The sequence below is a fragment of the Uloborus diversus genome, chromosome 2 (assembly GCF_026930045.1).
Source record: "Uloborus diversus isolate 005 chromosome 2, Udiv.v.3.1, whole genome shotgun sequence".
NCBI lineage: Eukaryota > Metazoa > Arthropoda > Arachnida > Araneae > Uloboridae > Uloborus > Uloborus diversus.
This window is the reverse complement of record NC_072732.1, coordinates 192,877,377-192,895,354: the sequence shown is the minus strand read 5'-3', so window position 1 is coordinate 192,895,354 and position 17,978 is coordinate 192,877,377. Positions and strand designations below refer to the sequence as shown.

General features: G+C 35.3%; 1 protein-coding gene across 1 annotated transcript in view; it reads left to right on the top strand.

Moving 5' to 3' along the window:
* Window positions 1–17,978, top strand: part of LOC129216739 (uncharacterized) — a 38,319-nt gene that overhangs the window by 18,045 nt on the left and 2,296 nt on the right. The window contains exons 5-8 of the mRNA XM_054850955.1: window positions 2,059–2,166; window positions 3,851–3,982; window positions 5,698–5,805; window positions 6,817–6,924. Of these exons, the coding sequence (XP_054706930.1) occupies window positions 2,059–2,166; window positions 3,851–3,982; window positions 5,698–5,805; window positions 6,817–6,924 (456 nt within the window). The remainder of the gene's footprint in view (window positions 1–2,058; window positions 2,167–3,850; window positions 3,983–5,697; window positions 5,806–6,816; window positions 6,925–17,978) is intronic.

The window sequence follows — 17,978 nt, the reverse complement described above, 5'->3', positions numbered from 1 at the left end:
TCGTTTTCGAACATGCAAATATAGCACCATAGTTGTTATTTATCTTTTTCCTGCAGTGTATTATCCAAGAACATTATCATAAGAATGTATTTAAAAAAAGAAACTTTTTTTTTAAATTTTAAATGTAAAATATATTTTTTACATGATTTTTCTATTTAAAAACTAATGGCTTTAAAATTCACCTGCTTCAGATTCTTTGTTTTTCCTAAAAAAAACTTTAGTTTCTAGTTTAGTTTTCCGCTGCAAAAATAAATTAATAGTATGTCCTTATTATTAGTGCAAGATAAGATTATCTATTTCTGTTAGAGTTTGTTGTGCTGACAGCTTTTTTTTTTTACTGCTAATTTCCTTTAATTTCCTTTCTGATTTTCCTTTCTTGTGTGAATTCAAGACTTCTGCACGTTTCTCGAGCGTGAGATTGCGCAATTTTTCGAAATTCTGACTGCGATGTATGGTATGGTGATGAAAAGCAGAATGCAAATTCACTGAAGTCAACTCTTGAGCTTTCAAAAGCACAAAAAATAGATTTTGTCCACTCTGATGAAGTAGGAATGCTCCCTTCTAACCCCCCTCTCCCGTAAGCAACCAAGAAATTCCAAGAAATAACCTTTTAACAAAGTTCTATTCTTATCAACCTCCCTCAATGAAAGGTGCAAACTTGACTTGCCTTGAGATTTGCATTTGCCACCTGTTGGATATAATTTGAAATTAATGGCCTACAGCTAAGCTGAAAATTAGGCAACTCATTTCCAACTAAAAATTTGAGGTAGTGGTCTGCCCGAAGAAAATGAAACATGAATCATTCTTTACACTGAAAAACATTTATTTGACACATATTGAAAAATGATTACAACACAATGATTTGTTCCCCGAAGAAAAATTAAAAAAAGAGATCTTACAATAAGTCCATGCATGGATCAAAAGTCCTATTGATGTTCTATGGTGACGCCTCACCGGTCGTTGGACGGCATGGCAACTTCCACGAATTGCAGGCAGGTCAGTTCGTACCGCGTGAGCAACAGTTCACCACATCAAGGAAAAGGCATACCCAGGATGGACACGATCTTCTTTCACCGGAGAACAATTAACCCCCATCAGGGAAAACTATAACTTTTCACTTTGGTAGACGTCATCACAACACACGCTTTCCAAACTTAAGACATCAGCAGTGCTCTTTCAAGAAAGACCAGACCTCACCCAAGAGGCCAATAGCGAAAATTTATGATGACATTTGACGAACACGTTCACGAGACACAGACAACACAAGACGAGGAGACGAGTAGAAGAAAAGTAGCGAAGCCCTCGAGCTACTGCCGGTCTGCGTATTTATAGCCAGATTCGGCCTTTCCAGAAACAATGTGACGTTACATGATTTGCATATTGCCAGAACAACACTACTCCGTAATCACACAGCTTGCAGGTTGCACAATTCTTATTTAATTTGGCATTCAGCACTTAACACCTCAACATGATTTCATCACGTCATCGACACGTGCTCTTTCGGAAGTTTACCGACATCTGCCGAATGACGGCAACCAATCATAGCGTGCCACATGTTTTTCCGAACACTTCCGATTCAAACTCGGACATTTGAGTGTTGGTGGCAGGTGGATGGGATTCCCCGCGCAAGGTTTTCTCTCGGAATGGCAAAAGGTAAGTCACAAAATGATTTTTTTTAAACAATATTGGTGAAATCCTTCAAGAACCAAAAATAAAGGCATTTAGCCCAACACCACCTTTAGCTTCCCTATGGTCCGAAAAAACAACGCCCTCCTTTTAGTGACTTTAACGAGGTTCCAAGCAGAGAGAGCAAGAAAGGAACACGTTTGGACCCACTGGAGAATAGATTTAATCCCTTATTCTGGTTTCTTTACACCATTTTAAAGGCATTTTAACATTAGTCATATACGGGGGAAATTCAGTGCCTCAGAAAAGTGGTCCCTATATAGAGGTGGTCGCACATAGAAGTTTCACTGTATTCACTTTAAATGTTTTCTTTTTTTAAACTAATCAGTCATGTTACTCTAGCTTACTATTATTCTTATCTTTCATGTGCAGATTTGAAGTCTCTTCAGATCAGGTTAAAACTGAAAACATCGAAAGTGTTGTCTTTACTCATCTTGACAGTGTTGTTGACTCAGTCTCTAAATCACTTTCTTGTGAAGGGTACTATTATTATTATTATTACTGTTATTATTTTTGTATGACATGCCTTTAGAATGATGAATTTTATGTGTGGGGGAATGTGGGACAAAATGAAATAATTAAGATCACTTAAGATTTTCAAAATGAACAAACTGGAAATTTGTTTTGAAAATTGCTGTACATAAAGAAAGAACAATATATTAAAATAAAATTTGCATTGAAACATTGTTTTTTATTTTTGGCAGTTAATCTAGAACTTCAAAAAAATGGAAAATTTTCACTTTCTTACTTCTTTTTACAAAAAACTATTGTATTCGCAAAAAAATGTCACTCAGAAATTGTCCTTAATTTAAATTTTGCTTGCCTGTGAATGAATATTCAGTTTTTTTTTTCACCTCGACCACACATGGATATATGCCTAAGACCGTATAGATACCTGAAGTATCCATTTTGATGATGCCCAATTCCCCAAGTTTATTACAACTAGTTTTCCCGTGATGTATGTGCGTATGTATCTTGCATAACTGAAAAACGGTATGTCCTAGAAAGTTAAAATTTGGTACGTAGACTCCTATTGGGGTCTAGTTGTGCACCTCTCCTTTTGGTTGCATTCGGATTTTCCAAAGTTGGCAATTATTGCCAAGCTTTTGGTCTCTAAGTTTCATCGCCATCTTGGCGACAAATTTGACTTTTTTTTTAAATTTAGTTTCAATTTGGCCATATTTAAAGAGTTAACTGTTGAATCACATTGAAACTGCCAATATTAGGGTAATTTATCTGTATAAAACGGTTTTTTTTCGCTTCAGTTTGCAGCAAACTTGTGGTGAAAAATATTTAAAGTGTCTTTGCTTACTCCGAGGCACTATTATCATTAAATTGGAGTAAAAGGAAATCATGGGATGCACACATCTGCTCATTTATTTTATGGAGCACAGTGAAAAATGAAGTATTTTTCATGTGTTTGATTCGATTGTAATTCTGTTCCATTGTAAAAAATATTTTTGATCAAATGAATGAGTAAATAAAAGGATGAGTGAATAAATGAGCAGATAATGAAACAGTAATATATGAGGGAAAATAAATGAGTGAATAAAACTCAATAAGGAAATAAACCAGTGAATAAATAAGTGGGTTATTAAATGAAAGAATGTAAATGCATTAATAGAAAATTAGGAGTTGGCAAATGATTGAATGAGTAAATAAAATGAACTATTTTTGCACTGCCCCATTCTGTTTGCGCTGCATGCACTTGACTAATTGTACTAAATATTTAAAACAAAACTCTGCTTAATATGAAATAAATAAGTTCTGCACCGAATATTAGTGGGACTTACAAAGTATTATATAAAGTGGTAATAACTAGAACTTTATCATTTGATAATAACAAAAATAATTTTTGGCTTCGACAAAATATCATAATTTCGGTACTAATTTTTGGAAATTGCTTGTATTATATGCTTTGATCTTCAGAGGTAATTCTTCCCCTACTGGAATCGACAACATGCATTATTACATGGTAAAAATATTTTACGAGATAGGTGGCGCTAAAAGCAGAGTAAATATTTCACCATTTCACTTTGTCCCACATTCCCCCACTATAGAAGTTCACGAAATATTTTTTTTTTGCGTTAATGTATTTATCTTTACTAACATTCCTTTTTGATCAGTTAAGCCACTCTTCCTTACCAATGTGCTCTTCTTCCAGGCCAGACTCTGATTCAGAACATATCCACGTAGAAAAGACATCAAGTTTTGTCTTAGGTCAAAGTGACTGTACTGTTTATTTAGATGCAGAAGAAAGTCCTAATAAAGAAATTGCCCTTTCGCCAAATATTAAGTAAGACAAGCATAAAGATTTATCAGCATATTTTCATTCTTGTTGTAGATATAGGGGAAAAGGGGGCACATTTGAATATGGTATGTTTTACTAGCATAACGTCTAGCAAAAAATCTTGAAAAATGCTGAAGTAATTGCAGTACCAGTCCTAATTCTTGACCAAACTTTTGAAGCAATTTATGTTTCTGTAGTGACAACTTCTTTGTTTTAGCTGGTGTTGTATGTAATTTTATTGTTGTCTTCTTCAAATGAAGACATATTTTAAATAAATTAATAGGCTTAATTATCGCAAACCATTATAGGAACATTTAAGTAAATTTATGACAATGTTTAAATTTTGTAATTAAATTAAGAATGTTTTATTTTTAAAAATTAGTTCTAAGGTAGGTATACATGTGACAAAACATGGATGGGCATTTGTAAACACAATACGTAGGGGTATATGTGAACAGTTTCCATATCCTGGTATATGATGATGTAAATTTATATTTTGCTACAGCTAGTTTATAAATTTATTGTTAATTATTATTGCATTATTGTAAATAAATTATTTGTTGTGTTTTTTTTTATGTTTTTTATTATTTTGTTTCAAAATAGTTGGCCAACGATTTAGTGTTATGTAATATTTAAGAGAAGAAAAAGAAAAATATTTTCCTTCAACTAAAAACTGAAGTGTAAAATAATTTTAACTCTCATCATCATGAAGCTTAAACGCACTGTATAATAAGAAGAAACTTTACATAATAAAGTATTCTTTGTATTGTTTAGTCTAAGTATTTTTCCTGTCGCTCCAGTAATTAGAACATGCTACGAAACTTTAAAAATTTGACAGTGAGCAGCGCTATACAGCTCGGAAAATATATTTTCTAATTGACAATTATTGTACAATTTAAACTCACCCAATATTTACAAACCCCCTCAATGTGATTCGTATATGTGTATGCGTTTTATATTAGAGTTTTTCGTTGAAATATAATGCCTGTCCTGTATTTTTCAATCTGTTCATATGTGCCCCAAACTTTTTCACATGTGCCCCCCTACACATGTGAACAATTGAGGTTTTTTTTTATTACATAAAGTAACAAAATATTTTTTTCTTTTAATCTGAATCCCAGGGCACAAAAAAAAAAGAACTATTTAATCATGGAGACACTTTTGCTTTGAGATATTAAGAAATAAAAAAAGTGTTCACATGTGCCCCTTTTTCCCCTACACAAAAAAAGCATAAAAATACTTTGTAATATTAATTTTTTAATACTTTGTCTTCTCTCCCGACCTCATGCTGCTTTCTTATTACCTTGTTCTTTTATTTGAAGACCTTAATTTCATTAAGAATATGATAAGCATGATGGAACTATAATTTATTAGTAATGTGTTTTGGTATGTAAACTTCACTGCATTCAAAAGAAGCAAAAAAATATTAAGGTGGTTTTTTTTTTTTCTGAAAAATCTAAATTTTTATCATCCTTAAAACTTTTAAAGATAAAAAGCTATACAGTGATATCTGTGATCAATATGGTATATAGTTGAACTTGTTTCTGAAACTGACTTTTGTGATTGAGGTTACACTTGCCTTTCAAACAGTAAGACATGTGCTGAAAGTTTTCAATTTTTTTTCTTATATAAAATTGTTTGCAAGTACACCCAACTGTATAGCATAATAAATATGTTTATTTTGTCAATTTTTGTAACACATGTTTTCTGTTTATTTTTAGATCTGAAGACCATGCAGAACACATTATAGATACCACGCTGCAACGTGATGTCTTTGATCACCTTGACTCTATGGTGGACTCAGTTTCCACAGCAATCTCTTGTGCAGGGTATCATACTCTAGTTTTTCTCAAGTGTGACAAGCCATAGAAAATATCAGCTGATTTTATGTAACTGAAATAAAAAGGAACACACATTTCAAACTAATTTGTATTATGGTTATCTTTATTTGATTTTTAAAAGATATTTCTAATTTTTGAACAACTAATAATAACTTTTGTTCATTTTAGTATCTGTTGAGGGAGACATATTCTAAAAGTTATCAGTTTATTTCATGTAGATTATATAAAAGCATAAAAATGTTTCAATCAATAAGTAGTTTTAAGTTAAAAGTTTTAAAACCTCCTTACTCGGATGAATTCTAGCTAAAAACCGTTGTACAACCTTTTTCTCTTCGAAAGCTGCACATCATATCAAGATGAATCTTACTTGTCAGAATATGTATAATCTTTAAATCTTGTTTACGTTGGAAGTAATGGAAAGGGTAGAAAAAAATTACTAAGCACAACTATATTTTAATTTCTAAATGCTTATTTTATTAATAAAAAGTTTCCATGTGTCTTTTTGAAACCAATATCTGACTATTTTGCTACAAATTTACTACAATTATTCTTTGCATGGATTGCAATTTGTTAGTTATGTAAAGTTACAGAACAAGGCCTCTGATTGATAACATTGAACATAATAACAAGCCAATAATGCCGACCAGCAATGGATTGCACAGCGTTGGCTAACAGCACTTTCGACCAAGTCTCATCTCAAATGATTTCAATGGACCACGGTGATCAGAGATTGGGTATAACCTGCAGAGAATACTCTCAATCATCATTTCAACAAAAATGAAAAAAGTTACCAAGAATGGTTCATTTGATCTACAATGCCACAGACAGAAACAGACACGCACGTCAAACTTATTATTCTCTTACTTTTTGTGTCAAGAGTGAAGTACTACTCAATAATTTTTATTTGTTCAATGTATTTATTTATTCATTTCAGTGATTTGTCCTTCCTAGTCAGTCCATCTGCACTAGTTTACAATTGCTCTTTTTGTTCATTTGCAGATCTGAAGTTCATTCAGAACATGTTAGAGATGAAACAGTGACAAGTGATGTCCCTGATCAATGTGTTTCCACGGTTGACTTGGTTTATGAAGCAATCTCTTGTGAAGGGTACCTTTATTTTTATTTTTAAGTGTGACATGCTATAAATTAATGATCAATGTATTTTGTCTGTACTATCAAGTGCATTAAAAAATGTCTATTTCTTTTATATTAATCTGCTTTTCTTGACTTTTGTTTCTTAGGCAGTTAAGTTGCTCTGCCATACCAATGCACACTTTTTTTCAGATCTGGAGCTCATTCAGAACAAATCAACAATGAAAATACCTTAAATTGTGTTTTTTTTCTCACCTAAATAGTACGTTTTTTAATAGCATTCATTCCTTTACCACATTACCAAATCTTACATAAAGAAATTATGCAATAAAGTTATTGAGAATTTTTTTAAGTAAAATATTTCTTAAAAAGAACGTTTCAGAGAACATTAAAACTTGCATTTACTTTCTGATGAGTAAGACAGGTACTGAAAGGTTTCATTATAGTGATGTGTATTAAATAGAATGCAAGAGAGTACTTCCAACTGCATTGCAATATTATTTTATTTCTCTGATGTTTTGTAATACATATGTCCTGTTCATTTTTTAGATCAGAAAACCATTCAGAACATGTCCTAGATAACCTGCAGAGTGATGTCTTAGATCACCTTGATTCTATAGTGGACTCTGTTTCCACAGCAATCTCTTGTGCAGGGTATCATACTCTAGTTTTTCTCGGCATTACCTGCCATAAGTAACGCCCCCCCCCCCCCCGAAAAGTTCGTTCTGACATTTAAATGTTCGTTTATATTTAAAAATTTCCAAAAAATATTGTTCCAAAACTTAAAATTCTTTCATATGTACAGGGTTTGTACGCTCCTTCAAAACTCCTCCAATGGTCCTTCCTTTAGAAAATGTTTTGAAGGGCCCGTCAAACTCTTTCATTTTGGTTTTAACTCCTTCTTTTTTTGTTCAAGAGTTCTACATAATCTTCCTCTATGGCAGTAACTTATAGTACTTTGATTGACAACTAACTTCGCCATAAGGACAATTTTAATGTAGTAATTTTGTGCTTTTTTTAAATTTTTTCTAACGATGTGATTTACTAATTGATCACAGTTAAGTCATAAAAGTTGAAGGTGAAAATTTTATTAGAAGACTAAAATATTTCATAAGTGAAGTAAAATATGCTTAAATGGTGCTTGGCTATTTTTTCAAGTTTTATGGTTATTGTTTTTCCTTCCACCTCACTCTCAGCAGCAAAAGTCAGGTTGTCTTATTATTATTTAAATATTTACAGGATTCGTACGGGTCATGGAAATCCTGGAAAGTCATGCAAAAAAAAATAAATAAATAAATAAATTTCAGACCTGTAAAAGTCATGGAAAATTAATATTTTCATTAAAAGTAATGGAAATTCATTTAAACAGGGTTCGCATGGGTCATGGAAATCCTGGAAAGTCATGAAAAAAAAAAAAAAACATTTCAGACCTGGAAAAGTCATGGAAAATTAATATTTTCATAAAAGTCATGTAAATTTATTTCAAGTCATGGAAAAATGTCTTGAGTAGTAAGAAAGCAACAATTACTAAAAGAGTGCTAGAAATATTGAGTGATTTAGTAATACTGCATATAAATTGAACGATCTCAAAAACAAATCCGAGTTTTGGAATCCAATTTCATCTGCTTCTGTAACAGCCGCTCGCCTTTTTTTATGATGTGATTTTACTACTAGGGCATTACTAATTTTGAACCCACTATTATTTTTAGTACTTTTTATATTTTATATTCTGTAGTAGTGGATTCGTACTTTCTTGATTTTGCCACGCTCCCTCAAGAAGTGTAATTCAATTGCATCCGAGTTCCTTTCAACTACTTGTATAAAGTTCATTATTAAATTTTTCAGGGTTTATCTTGATATGTTGAAGGTTTTAAAATGAAGACTTTAGTATGGCAATAGAACATAGAAATAATGGGAATTCTAATCAGTGGCGGATTGGTTGAAAAAATCAGCCCTGGCATTAGGAGATGTAGCGGCCCCATAGCTCTTATAGATATTAAATTTTACCTAACGATTGAGATATCACTTAAATATGAGAAAATTATGCTTAACAACTAAATATGTTTTATTAACAACAAAGACAACAGTTAAACAAAATTCAACAGATAGGAACACTTCTGCGCTTTAATGGTGAGCAAATTGATACAGTATTAGCTAAACCTTATTTTGGGGGGAAACTGATTGTAATTGTCAATTTAAGTATTTTTATAATGCCCGGAGCTTGATTGAATATATCCGTAATGATAACACTGCTTGGCAAGTATGTCCTTTTCTGTAGTCATAACAAGTAACTTAATTGCCCTGTTATATAAAAATGATCTAGCTCATGGGTGAAAGATTAGGGCCGTCTTTAGAACGTGATGATGGATCCCTCGACACAAACATACATTACCGGACCCAGTCATAAACATTCCCTTTTTTATACTGCCATACCCTGACGACACCCAGACTCGATGCGAGGTCAAAAACCTGGTGGGAGGGATCGGGTACGAGTTTGACAGTCCCTTATTTTTTTTTTCAAACGCATGTATCAATACAAAGAGAGAGAGAGTGGACTTAGCTTTATGGCTTCTGGGAGTATTAGCAATATAAACTTAATGGAAAGATTACCATAGAGTGAAATAGGGGGGGGGGGCTCTCCCCGGAAGTTTTTCGAAACTGTAGTCTTAAAAACTCAATTTTAGACAATATTTGGTGATGTTAGGGGAGCGCAGGTTCAGGGTTTCTCCTGCTGCAATTTTTCGGAAGTGGAAATCCAAAAACAGAATTTTAAATTATCTTCGAGTATATGGTATGAAGAGCTGTTCCGGGGGCTCTCCTCTGAAATTTTAAAAAATATATTAGCTCTGAAAACGCCGCTTAAGAAGTTCTTTGGTGAGTTTAAGTCGAGATAGATTCCGAGACCATCCACCAGAAAATTTTCAAATTGAAGTCTTAAAAGCCTTTTTTGGTAAAGATTAGGGCACCGGCAATTACTCGAAAGTTAAGTTCCAAAAACGAAATTTTTGCTGACCTTCACTGATTTTAGGAAAAAGAGTTTTCAGGAGGCTCACCCCAGAAAAGTTTCGAAATTGAAGCACTAAAAACGAGATTTAAAACGTTCTTCATTGATGATGCCGAAAGACAGAAGGGGACGGGGCACTTTCCCAGAAAATTTTTGATACTGTTAATCTAAAAACACAGTTTTAGACCATCTTTGGGAATGTTAAAAAAAAGGGAGAGGTTCGAGTACTTTCCTCCAGCAAATTTTCGAAACTGGAATTCCATGTTATGTCGGGAGTGGATTCGGCTATTCTCTTATGAAGTTATTCAAAATTGAAGCCCAAAAATTTAAAAATTACACATCTTCGATGATCTTAGGAGGGGGGAGGTTCTGGGGACAACCGGAATTCTTTCGATATTGGTTTTTATCAACTTATTTTCTTTTTAAAATGAGGGGACCGAAACCGTGAGTTTGTACAGCGTACAGAATACTTTATGTTTCGTCAAAAACTGTTTGAAACTCGCATTTCGGCGGTCTTTGGCTTTTGATTTGATAATCTTAATAATGTAGAGTTTTTCATGCTCCTCAGTGGTATTTTAAGATTGAATTTTTTAAAATAATTTTACAGTTAAAATATTTTGTCACTTTTATTCCAATTGTTATAAACAGGGTCGCCGAGAGCAAAAGCGGAACCAGGAAAAAAATGACGCAAGTCAATTTTTTTCACAGGCCCCCTTCTACACCTTTCACCATTAAAATATTTTATCCTCTGCGCGAGTTCAATTCCAAGCCGGGCCCCTATTCTCCTACAAAACTGACATGACCTCACGTGGGTCCTTGTTGTAAGTTGCATTTTATAGCAATTGTGAATTGTCGTTTATAAATAAAAGCGTCAAAGAGACCAAAAGTATTTTAACTTATTACGACCCCTAGTTTCCCTGTTTTTTTTTTTTTTTTAATTTATTCATTTATTTTTTATTATACCACTAAAAATATATTGGCAGCCCCAGGGCCCGACTAACTAAAAGTGAGGCTCTAGGCCCACATTAATTTGGGGGCCCCCTGAAGACTATGCAGTGTTTGGTTTACATTTTTAAAGCACGAGTGTACTTTTGGAGGCCCCCTTTGTCTAATCACACAACTATGTATAAATCACTTATGTGCATTTATGAATCCTCTTTGGGTCCCCTCATAATCGTGACCCAATAAATTCGTTACTGGCAGCATGATTAAAAATTCCCCTTTAAAGAAGTTTTTTCCAATTAATAAGCCATTTTTTTCATTTTTAAAAAAATATATTCTAAGGACATGGGGCCTCAGGCCTAGGCAGCCTGTGTGGTAATCAGGCCCTGGGCAGCCCCATTTCAGAAATTCCCCTCCCCCTTCTTGGTGACGGCCCTGCCTCCCTCCACCCGCAAGCTTTAGCCCATGCTTAAAGAGGAGCTGAGGCTGTATTTTGCGAATTTGCGTTATTCTAAACACATGCGTGCAAAATTTACATTTTGCTGTTAGTTGACAGGCCCGAAAAAAATTGCTTTTAGTTGATCGGCCCGAAGTATGACCGGCCCACCGGGCAAATGCCCGGTTGCCCGCCGGCTGTATCCGCCACTGATTCTAATACTCTAAAACAGTAGTGCCCAATATATAGCTCACAAAACTGATCCTTTTAGCCAGCTGAAATATCTGGTTTGGAAAAATGAATTTACTGTAAAAAGTGGCTTTACTTTAATGAACAAATAGGCTGTCCAGTTACATGAGTGATTAGATGCACTATTGACATCAAAGGTCAGTGATTTATGAAGTAAATTTATTATTTTAAACTTATTCAATTTTTGTCCCATTAATTACTATTCTGTCCTATTTATTAAATATTTATTAGACATTTAAACATTAGTGTATTGAATTCATTATATTTTTATTTTACTTAAATTTATGTGATGAAGACAAATAAGAATTATTACTTTCAGCAGTATGCACTGATATTTTTTCAGTCACAAGTAAGTGCTCCAATGAGGTAATTGTACTCACGTAAAAGTTTTTCTAATGCCCATTTTCGAAAAAATTGGCAAGTTTGACATTAAATAGTACTATTCTCTTCGTGTGTTTTATGAAGTCATGAAAAAGTCTTGGAAAAGTCATGGAATTTTTTTATCCAACTTGAGTATGAACCCTGTTTAAAGTCATGGAAAAAAGTCTTGGGCAGTAGTAAAGAACAGTAGAGAATTAAAATTTAGAATTATTTAACCATATTGCATGTAAAAGCAAATAATACTCAAAAATTGAACAATCTCAAAAACAAATCTGAGTTTAGGAATCATATTGCATCCACTTCTGTAACACTTGCACACCTTTATTTTAATGTGATTTTACTGCTGGGACATCCTTAATTTTGAATTCACCATTATTTTTAGAACTTCTTTTATGTTATAGTCTGTAATAGTGGGCTTAGCATGTTCTTGATTTTACCACGCTCACTAAAAAAGTGTAATTTAATTGCATCCGAGTTTATTTCAACTACTTGTAATTGTCAGAGTTTATCTTAATTTGTGAAAGCTTTAGAAAATGAAGACTTTAGTCAGGCGATAGAACATACAAATAGGGGAATTCTAATAGTCAAACTAGTGCCCAACGTGCAGCTCACAAAATTGATCCATGTGGCCAGCTGTGATATCGCTGGTTCAGAAAAATGAATTTACTGACTGACATGACTTTACTTCAATGAATGAAAATACTGTCAAGTTACATGGATGATTAGAAGACTGTTGACACCAAATGGCAATATATTTTTTTTTAAAGTAAATTTGTGATCGGAAACTTAGTAATAACTCATTCAACTTTTGTCCCATTCATTACTATTTTGCCCTATTTATTAAATAATTACTAGGCATTTAAACATCAGTATATTACATTCACAATGTTTTTACGTAACTTAAGTTTATATGATAAAGACAAATTATAGTTTTAGTTTCTGCAGTGTGCACTGATTTTTTTTAGTCAAGGAAGTGCTTTGATGAGGTAGTGGCATTCATGTAAAAGTTTTGCTAATGCCCACTTACAAAAATTGGCAGGTTTGACATTAAGTATTACCATTCTCTTCTTTTAATGAGGTCATGAAAAAGTCTTGGAAAAGTCATGGAATATTTTCATCCGAATTCAGTATGAACCCTGTATTTAAAACTACATAAGTTAATGTACTATGTTAAGTGATTGTGTTAAAAAAAAAAAAAACAATTGTTTAGTAAATTGCAGTTATGATATTGTAAAAAGGGTCATCTACAAGTGATGTCATGCCTCGAGGAGGAGACGGGCTCATGAAATTGTGACAAGGAGAAGAGAGAAAGTTGAAAAAAAGTGACATTATACAGATATTGTAACCATATGTTTATAAAAAAAATATGACATGTAACAAGAGGAGGAGTTAGGTGAAGACACTTTGATTAAGGGGGAAGGGGATCAAATATGTTGAAAAGAAGTATGACATCATTTATATATATATATAATGACAGCCCATTAATACTCCTTCAAAACCTCATTTTACTCCTTCAAAACTCCTTCATTTTATTTCTGAAATTGAGTACGAGCCCTGTATGTATATTAATTGCATAAAACGCTTTCATAAAAGACAACATGACTTGAACATTAGGACAACTTTCTTTATAGTTCTTAGCCCTGCATGAAAGTTTTTAACCTCTCCCCGAAATTATTTTCTGGTTACGGCCCTGATAAGTAATATCAGCTAATTTTATGTGTGTGCTGTAGAAATGAACACAAATGTTTCAAACTACTTTGTTATCTTTGCTTGATTTTTAAATGAAGTTTCTAACTTTTGAACAGCCAATGTTGTAACTTTTGTACATTTTAGTTTTTGTTGAATAAGGCTTGCTCTAAAATTATTCAGTTTATTTTACGCAGATCATCTATAAGTGTAAAAAGGTTTCAAACAATAACTAATATTGAAGTAAAATATTTAAAAAAATCATTATTCAGATGAATTACAGCTGAAAGTTTCTTGCCCAACCATCTCTCTAAGGCTACGCTTTATATTAAGATGAATCTCACTTGCCAGAACACATATAACATAAAAATTATTTCTTGTTATCAGATGAACAATGGAAAAGGGAAAAAAATAAAAAAAAGAATTACAACATGTTTATTTTATTAATATGACGTTTCTATCTCTTTTTTTAGAAATCAATTTCTGACTGATTTGCTACAATTATTCTTCATATAGAATGCATGTAGTCTGTTAATTTGAAAAATTACAGAACATCCTCTTATTTGTAACATTGAGCATAATAGCAAGCTGCATATGGCTCACTGGCAAAGGGTTGGTCTGCACTGGCTAAGGACACTATTGATCATGTCCTATTTCAAACAATTACATAGAAATTGTAATTCTACATTAAGCATTTCAATTAGTAAGCTTGAGTACATTTTATTTTGTAATATTGTAACGGATTCGGTGCGACTTCCACTTTCTTGAAATGAAGACACAGTTCTTGATAAAAACACAGGAAATTTATTTACACTATGTACAGGAAAGATCTTCAACAACTGCTAAATTATTCATCAGCAATTAAGCAATTCTTACACAACACCGTAAACTCAACGTTTACACACGTATTTACTTCCAAATACGAAAACAACACAGCGAAATGCCTCGCTATAAACAGAGCAAATACGCTCTCAGTTCGAAATCTCCAGAAAACTAACTCATTTATCACGCAGGACGCTTTTATAAACATCGAAGAATTTTCCACAACATTCTTACCTCTTCTCGAAATGCGTAGACTGTTATCAAATTTTATCAATGAAAATAAAAGAAAATAGGGGGTCGTATACTTTAGCCGAATGAAAAGGGGTTGTATATTCATTACGGGAAACTATTTACAGGTTACGTTACTACAATAATTACTATTTACAGGATTTGTAACATTGCCCCCTTCCTAAGGACTGCACGTCCCGGGCAGTACAATCCCCAGAAAGGGTGCCAAACTTCTATCACAAGTTTACAAATATACACATTAATTAATAACTAACAAATACAGAAAACACAATAATAACAAGAAATATTACTAAACATTAAAAGCAAAAAAATTATCTACAACTTTTATGTTATCAACCATGGTTGCTTACGTAATACTTATGAACTATGGCCATAGTATGGGGCTAACCGTTCATAATGTACAACCCTAGATTTTGCATTAGGTGATTTTTGGATCCTCACTACGTCGTCATTTAGTCGGTTAAGGACTTTGTAGGGTCCATCCCAATGTGACTGCAATTTGGGTGACAGACCTTTACGTCGGATGGGATTCCATAACCAAACCTTGTCGCCTTCGTTGAATTCATGTCCAGTAGACCTTGTGTCGTATCGGGTCTTCATCTTCTCCGCCGCGATGTTGATTCGCTCTCGTGCGAAGTTATGAACGTCTTCCAACCGGGCCTGGAGATCCTGGATGTACTCCTCAGGTGATGAAGGCGCATCCGGAGGACGACCGAAGACGAGATCACAAGGTAGCCGAAGCTCTCGTCCGAAGAGCATCTGAGATGGGGCATATCCGGTAGTCTCGTGGACAGCACTGCGGTAGGCCAGCAGGAACAAAGGTAGCTTCTTGTCTCAATCCTGTTGATTTCTGGAGACCATAAGTGAGAGATTATTCAGGATTGTGCGGTTAAATCTCTCCACCATGCCGTCCGATTGTGGGTGTAGTGATGTTGTCCTAGTTTTCTCAATTCCGAGAATTTGACATAGGCCCTTAAACACAGCAGAGATGAAATTCCTCCCTTGATCGGAATGAATCTGCAAAGGTGTTCCGTATCTCGAGATCCAATGTTGGGTCAGAGTCTCTGCTACGGTGGTAGCCTCTTGATCTGGAATGGGATATGCTTCTGGCCATTTGGTGAAGTAGTCGATGGAAACAAGAATGTATTTGTTCCCATCAGCAGTTCTTGGTAGAGGACCCAGGATGTCGATCCCAATTCGTTCGAAAGGAGCTCCAACGTTGTACAGATGTAGCTTCCCTCTGCTTCTTTTCTTCGGTCCTTTACGAGCAGAACAGGCGTCACAAGAACGGCACCACTTCTCAACGTCATCCTTCGCCTTGCTCCAGAAGAAGCGCTCCCGAACTTTATTGAGGGTTTTCAAGACACCAAAATGTCCTCCAGTCGCACTACTGTGTATTTCTTTCAGAACATCTGAAATCCTTGATCGGGGAAGCAGTAACTGTCACCTAGATGCTTTGCCGTCGTCAGATTCCCATTTTCGGTGTAGCACGACTTTCCGTAAATGGAGCGAGTTCCATAAAGCCCAGTATCTTTTTGTTGCAGGACTGAAGATGGAAACGTCCTGCCAGCTAGGTTGCCGACTGTCACTTTCCATGAACTCCAAAATTGGTTTTATGTCGGGGTCTTCAAGTTGATTTTTTCGAACTTGGTCGTCACTCCATGGATCAGGTTCTGATGATATAGGAGTCACTGTCACCTGATAGGCGGTAGGGCTAGTCGTTCCATACTGTTTCTCGATTCGGGAACAATAGTGGCAGTTCTCAGGACAGGGTCTCCTTGATAAAGCGTCAGCATTACCGTGAGATAACCCTTTTCGATGCTTGATCTCCATGTCATATTCCTGGAGCCGCTGTATCCATCTGGCTATCTGGCCTTCCGGATTTTTGAAGTTCAAAAGCCAAGTTAATGAGGCATGATCTGTCCGAAGCAGAAATTTTCGGCCGTAGAGGTAATGATGGAAGTGTTCCACAGCTTTCACTATGGCCAGTAACTCCTTTCTAGTGACGCAGTAATTTCGCTCCGACTTTGATAAGCATTTGCTCCAGTAAGCGATGACATGTTCATTTCCGTCAATTTCTTGGGATAAAACAGCTCCGATGCCCTCGTTGCTCGCATCAGTGTCCAGGATGAAGGATTTTTCAGGCTGAGGATAGGCATTGATGTTAAAGCCTCCTTCAAACGTAGAAATGCATCTTCGCATTCTTTGGACCATTCAAACTTTTGCTTGCTCTCCGTCAGCTTATGCAAAGGTCGTGCAATGTTGGAAAAACCCTTCACAAACTTCCTGTAGTACGTGCAGAGCCCCAGGAAACTTTGCAGCTGATGGATGTTTTCGGGACGACTCCTGTTATGCTGCTCAGATGTCTTGCCAAGTCACCGAGTTGTCTTTCAAGTTCAGCGAGGTGGGACGACCTGGAATCAGACTCATCAGCTTCCTGAGTCCGGATTAGATGGCGATCCACACGGGTTGCTTCTTGGGCGGCCTCTTATCTCATCGCATACACAACAGCAGAATTCAGGTCTTTGACATCCGCCATCCGTAGAGCTTTCTGGATTTCCGGATCTCAAACCCCGTCGATGTAGTAGTTGAGTGCCAGGTTGTCTCGAACATCCGCAGGACAGTCGCAAAAAGCAAGATGAGACAGTCTCTCGACGTCCGCCGCTAGCTCTTGCAGGGTTTCCCCGGTTTTCTGGAAACGGGACTTCAACTGGAGTCGGCTGAAATCTTTCTGGCACTTCTCACCGAAGCAAAGCTCCAATGCAGATGTGAGGGCGGCGAAATCCAGGCGCTGGCTGTTCGGAAGGGTCTGAAGAATGTCCGCTGCGTCACCTCTCAGGGATGCTGCAAGAAGGCAGGCCTTGGTAGCAGAGTCCCATCCGTTCGCTTCCGCCACTATCATGAATTGGGTCTTGTACACCTGCCACGAACTTTTCCCATCAAATGTGGCCAGTTTAATGGACGGTCGAGCAACAGATGTGGGAGCGCAAAACTGTACAGAGGTGCTTTCCGCGGTCGCCAATCTCCTTTCCATGTCTTTAATTATTTCTTCCTTAAATGAAGTAAATTTCTTTTCTTCTTCCAACTTATTTTCCACATTGGCGATACGCTCTTCCACAGTATCAAATTTTTCTTCCAGAGCATCAACTTTATCTCCCATGGCGGTTAGTTGATTCTCCATCATGGTTTTCATCGACGTTAGGTCACTTTTTATTTCATCTTGACTTGTAGTAATTTTAGCAGTTAAATCACTATTTAACTGTTCTTGGTTAGTCGCCAATTCATTTTTCAATTGTTCTT